Genomic DNA, 6,009 nt, shown 5'->3' with positions numbered 1-6,009 from the left:
GCGCCCCCTGCTGGCCGAGCCCGACCAGCGCCTCCCGCCGTTCCCGGCGCTTTTCGCTTTTCCCGGGAAAAGCTCCGCGGCGTTCGGCCCTTTGTGTGTTCCCGAGAGGAGGGAGGAGGTGAACCGTTCTCCCCTGCGGGTGTTTGTTTTCCCTTCCCGATCAGCCGGCGGTTTACAGCCGTTACAGAACCTGCATGCTCTAGGTTCTGCAGAGTCCCTGGATGCTTCCCTGGGAAAATTCACCCCACGGTTGTTGCCAACTTGGAAATCTTTGCAATAGCAGGACTGTCTGAAGCTGCATTCAAGCACGTAAAAACATCACATTTCATCGCTGAGAAGCTGGGAAAACTCCGATGTGGGAAGGACCTAAGGAAGGACCTAAGAAGTGCATCTTTTTCTTCTTACCCCCTTCCAGGCCACGTGCTTCTTGCTGGCAATGACAGCGGAGAGAGGCAAAAAAAAGGAATGCTCACGCCGAGGCTCTCTGGGCATGCCTGGGCCACTCCAGGACACTCAGGATGTGTCTGCACATCCCCCCCATCCCTGGCACTCCAGCTGGCACAAAGAAAACGCAGGGGGCAAACCCTTGTCCCACGCTTGGCTGCTGCACTGTCTCTCCCTACACAGAATTTTAGTATTTTTTTGAACTGAGGCAACTCTGGATGCACAGCACAGGAACTGCCTGACTTCTGCACACAACGGAGTAGTGGGAGAACGAGAGGGATTGGGGAATATTGGGGGAGTGACTAGAGGGTGATTCACCTTTAACTCGCACGAAAAGACAGCTGAAAAAGCTGATCTGAGCTCTCATGGGTTTGGACAGGTCGTGGTCACCCCCAGAGCTGATGCTGACAATCCCAAAGCGCCTTCCCAGTCCCAACCCACCTCCCCTGTGCTCCACTCCAACCTTGACTGGTCACAGATTGTTTATGGCGCATCTTGCCAGGACACTCAGACACCTCTCGTGGATCACCACCATAAATACCAAGAGAACTGATTTATTAATCAGTTAGATATAACACATTATGGCTACCACAGGCCCACAGTAATTTGTTTGAACAAACTGCTGGGCTGCAGGGAAAAGCAGGCTGGCACCAGCCCTCCTGCAAGGGAGAAGCCCCCTCCTTTCTTAGCAAAGACTGTAACAATTTTTCAATGGAATGGCTAACGCTTCCGCTGAAACTTGAATTTGTAAATAGCTGGACCAGTTGTTGTTTCTTTTTTCACCTTTACTTTATGAGTTTTGTCCTGGAAAAAAGAACAAATATTTGCTGGCATGCAAGAAGAAAAACACCCCACCCAATCTCATATAAATCAGTCCCTGTCTGGGTCTGACCATTAGTGAAAAATGGTCACTTTGAACTGTTTAGGAGGGAATTATAATTTCATCTGCTCTTTTCCCCTTTAGGCTGTCAGGCACAGTCTGGTTTGCTCAAAAGCACCAGTGAAAAGGAGTTTCCGATTGAGACAAGTAATTTTTGCGGTCATTCGGATTTTTAAGAGTTTCTTGTAACCTACAGAAATGGTTCCTTGCCTCTGACTCCTGAAAGTATTCATTTAGTGCTTGAGAAATTACTTGTGAGCACAATTTCACAGTTGAGTCTTTGTCCTTGCTCACAAGGTGAGACTTGGAGTAGCAGATATAATTTACTGGAATGCTTCATCTCCTTGCTTTTTCCATACTAAAAGAGGATTACTTATCTTTAGGAGTTCTCTGGAAGTGTCACTATAAAACCAGAATGAAGAAACATATACAACACACATATATATATACACAACAACATATACAATACCAGCCCCAACGACCTTAACAGAACAGATTTGCAGAATCAGGACCAAATCCCTCACCAGGAGATCTTTCCGTGTCTGGATTTTCTGTGTGATGACAAACATGGCCTTCTCTCTCTCGATGCGCTGCCTCAGGAGGTCATACTGGTTCTTCCTCTGCTGGGCTAATTTCTGCAGGAAAAAAAAAAAAACAAAACTGTTTTAAGACAGAGATGGTCTAAATCTTCTGAATTTCAATGTTGAGTACATGAGAACATTAATTATTAAACTTCCTAATTAAAACCACTTTATCCACAGGAGGGGGAAAAAAATAAGGTCAGACCAGAGACCAATTCCTGAAGTGCTTAGAGACTGCAGAGGCCCCTCAAAATGCAACTTGTTGGGTCACGTTTGCCTAACAAGAGTGGATGGCTTTCCCAGCACAGAAATCATATTACTGCAGGTGTGATTTAAGTAATTAAATTCAGGAGAACAGATCCCAACATGCTTAAAATATGACTCAGACATTTAGAAGAGAAAACTTGTCAGTCTATGACTTGTCCAACTGCTTTAGTTACAAGCCAAACTGAAACAGGCAGGAGGAAAGGGACCACAGGGTGTTTGTTATCTGACATCTGAGTCAGAAAAAACAGGTTACAAATTTACCAGTTGGCAATTTTAAGACAACTATTTTTACCTCACACCAACTTAGAGACTGTCCAATAGATCTGAACTAACTGAACAGTATCTACAGCCTTAAAGCTGTGTAGCTACTTCCAGGACAAAACTGCTGTGATACTGTGATACAGTAGCAAAGCTGATTGCATAAGCAATTAATGCTGAAAAAATCATGAAACAATTCAAATTAGGAAAAGGAGGAAGTAAGACTATAGCTTAAATGGCTTCAAGAAGGAAAGGGGGCAGACTAATCTCAAGTCACGTTGGGCTCCGAACCAAACTGAAAAATACCGTAAGATCAGAAACCCAGCAATAGAAATATCTGTGATGGAATAAACTTCTTCAAATACCTATTCAGGTGTACAAGGGTTTTGTGATGGTATGATGGAAGACTCAACAGTGGATGCTGAAAAAAAAATGACACTTAAAACTGCCTCATCAGACCCACACCACTCTGTTCCGGCCTGTACATCACAACTTGTGATATATAACCCCCCATGGACTAGAATGCACTGAAAGAGCTCTCCTCGTCAGTCCAGATCTGACTGCAGCCTCCAGGCACTTGGTGATTAAGTGACATCCACTACTGCCTTGTATCACCAATAAAAGTTTAAGACAACAGAACAATTTTGTTCTCCTCCACAACAGTGCAATGAATCCTCTGTAGTACTTTTTATATGAGATGTAAAACAAGAAGAGCTCTGAAATACAAACAGTGGCAGTACCTTTAGGTGGGCAGGATCAGTAGCTCCCTTTAGTGTCTCTCTCTGCAGCGTTGCAATGGTCGGTCGGTTGTACACTCTGTCTACGAGTTCAGGAACGGTGTCCAGCTGAGTGGCAATATCAAACTCCTGAACTATAAATAAAAGGAAAAAAAATTAAGAATATACTCCCATGGACTCCTTTGCTCAGCAAAACTTCCATACATATCGCTACAGGAGCCCCAGCAAAATGACTCCTGCAGAACTGACATCTCAGCTACTAACCAAAAGGGATTTCTAGAACACCTGAATTCTTACTCCTGGGGAAAAAGAAAGTCTCTTTTTATGAAAGCACACAATAACACGTGACAGAACTAGTTCTCTGTCAGCCCCGTTCGTTCAAGCCTCACCTTCGCGCTCAGTGTCCACGAAGAAGAGGTGCCGGGCCGGGGCGCTTCCCGCTGCGTCCAGCAAGTGGAGCTCTGCCTTCAGCCGCTCGATTTTCTGCGGGAAGCACAAGTTTGGCCGAATTCGGAGCGAGTAAAATCACGTCTCCCCCGAGGACATTTCTGTCTGTTCCTCGAGGATACACACACCTGAACTTCTCCTTCCTTTTTCATCTTTAAAAACACATCTGATCTATATTTATGACATGTCTTCACGACCTTTGCAGGCAGAGGGTCACAGCGATTCCCGCTGTTACCCAGCCAAAATTCACACATCCAACTGCAAAATGGAGTATTCTGTATGGCAAAAGGGAACGATTGCCATGTAACCACCAGAAAAAGCATGAAGGCAAGTCCAAAGCTGGCTTGCTTTGATTTTTTATCTGCAGTGACAAGTTGATTCTGATTTGTACATCAACATCAGAATACACAAGGCTTTCAGAAGAGGACTGTATTTCCGTGGATTGCCTGCCTACCATATTCCAAAAACCCACCTGAGATTATTCTCCTCAACTGGGAGACCCTCTCACTCTCTATAATTTCCTGGCAGAAGGGTGGGGCCAGGTGGAGGTCGGTCACTTCTCTCAGGTAACAAGTGACAGGACAAGAGTAAACGGCCTCAAGCTGTGCCAGGGAGGTTCAGGTTGGGTATTTTCAGGGAAAATTTCAACTCAGAAACGGTGGTCAAGCAGTGTAACAGGCTGTCCAGGAAAATGGTGGAATCACCTTCCCTGGAAGGGTTCAAAAATCATGTGGCTGTGGCACCTGGGGACACAGGCTAGTGGTGACCACAGCAGTGCTGGGTGAACAGTTGACCTGATGATCTGAAAGGGCTTTTTCAACCTCAGCAATTCTATGATTTTCTTACGAACATGTAAAGCAGGGGTACATGTTTAATGTCTGAAATTTACATAAAAATGATCATATTTTTTAATAATGCAGGTGTCATTTTTGATATTCATCACACCTTTAGATTCTGTATCTAGCACTTCACTGACATTTCCATTGTCCTTTCCAGTATTGTACAAATCAGATTTCACTAAACAAATGCAATAACCAGCAACAACGACAAGAACAACGCTGAAAAAAACACCAAAAAGTGAGGTATTACCTTGGCTTCTGCCACTCTTTTCATTTCTACGTATTTAATATCCTGCGTCCTCATCAACTTCACCTGCTCCGGGGTCACTTCATCCTTTGGCTGCTTTATTACATGGACTCCATCCTACAACCAGACACATACAGCACTTACCGACAGCCCATCCACCCGGAGTGCACTGCTGAGGCCTGATAACAACAGCAGAACTTCTTTGTCCTTTGCCCCTCATTTTCTTCAAAGCCTTCCACAGGCACCAAACCAATTTTGCTAATTTACCTCCTAATTCATAAATTAAAATCAAAACAAGATGGGGGGGGAAATGTTACTTAGAGCAACAGAGCATTTAAGGCAGTGGAGCTTCTCACTTTGAGCTCTGCACGTATCATTTTGAAGTAGAACTCATCAGGGTTCTTGTCCAGAGCTTTCTTCTGCAGCGCTCTGAGAGCATTCTGCTTCTTGTGGTAGTCACTGGGGAGAAAAAAAACAGCAATCAGGAGTTGTTCAGCAGTTTCTCGGTGTTCACAGCCCCGGTGAGGGGCTGAGTCCTTCCCAGCGATGGTCCGAGCTCGGAGACAGCGCAGGGAACGGCTCGGGGCCCGGAGCGGCCGCACTCACTGTGCGCGGAGCCGGTAGTCCTTTTTCTTCTCCAGCAAGCCCAGCTTCGTCCGAGCGGCGGGCTACGGAAAGAGGGGGGCGTGAGGGGCGGGGACGGGAGGGGCCGGGAGCGGGAGGGCCGAAGCGCGGGCGCGCGCACGGGGACCCGGCCCAGCCCGGCGCACTGACCTGGGCCTCGCTCGCGGTGCGGCGCTGCCGCGCCTTGGCGGCTTTCCTAAGGCGGCCGACATGGCATTCGGCGGCTGCGAGGGCCGGCCCGGGGGTCGCTCTCGCCCGCTTCAGGCCGCGCGGGGACACGCGGGCGGCGCGCGCCGGAACGGGGCGGGCTCGGGGGCCGGAGGCGGCGCAGCGCAAGCCCGCCAGGCGGCGCTGTCGCCGTGGCGACGGCGGAGCGCGCGCGCGGGCCCCCGAGCGCGGCGGACCCCCGCGCGGGGCGGGTCCTGCCGCCCTCAGAGCTCCCCAGGCCCGTCCCGTCCCGTCCCGTCCCGTTCCCGCGGCAGCGGCGGGAGCGGGCGCTGCCCTCCTCGGAGCCCCCGGTCCTGCCACGCGGAGGCGCCTCAGTACGGGCGCTCATCCCGCTGCCGGGCGGGGGACCTGCTCCGCTCGCCCCCTATCGTGGCGAGGCATCGCCTCCGCCCGCCCCAAGCGCTGTGCGGGGCGGCACCGTTGGGCCGCCACCGGCCCCGCCCCGGGCCCGGCTCCG

General features: G+C 49.3%; 1 protein-coding gene across 1 annotated transcript; it reads right to left on the bottom strand.

The window, feature by feature from the left end:
• Window positions 1-965: 965 nt before the first annotated feature.
• UTP11 (UTP11 small subunit processome component) lies at window positions 966-5,392 on the bottom strand. The gene is made up of 7 exons (XM_029963078.1): window positions 5,307-5,392; window positions 5,057-5,159; window positions 4,704-4,817; window positions 3,557-3,650; window positions 3,171-3,301; window positions 1,849-1,959; window positions 966-1,248 (listed from the first exon to the last, which is right to left on the bottom strand). Exons 2-7 carry the CDS (start codon window positions 5,075-5,077, stop codon window positions 1,165-1,167), a joined length of 555 nt encoding a protein of 184 aa, XP_029818938.1. The 5' UTR covers window positions 5,078-5,159; window positions 5,307-5,392; the 3' UTR covers window positions 966-1,164.
• Window positions 5,393-6,009: the final 617 nt, after the last annotated feature.

This window comes from Manacus vitellinus, unplaced genomic scaffold (genome assembly GCF_001715985.3).
Source record: "Manacus vitellinus isolate BGI_N305 unplaced genomic scaffold, ASM171598v3 scaffold_52_pilon, whole genome shotgun sequence".
Classification (NCBI taxonomy): Eukaryota; Metazoa; Chordata; class Aves; order Passeriformes; family Pipridae; genus Manacus; species Manacus vitellinus.
Note: the sequence above shows the minus strand (reverse complement) of the source record. Positions and strands in the feature narration are given on the sequence as shown.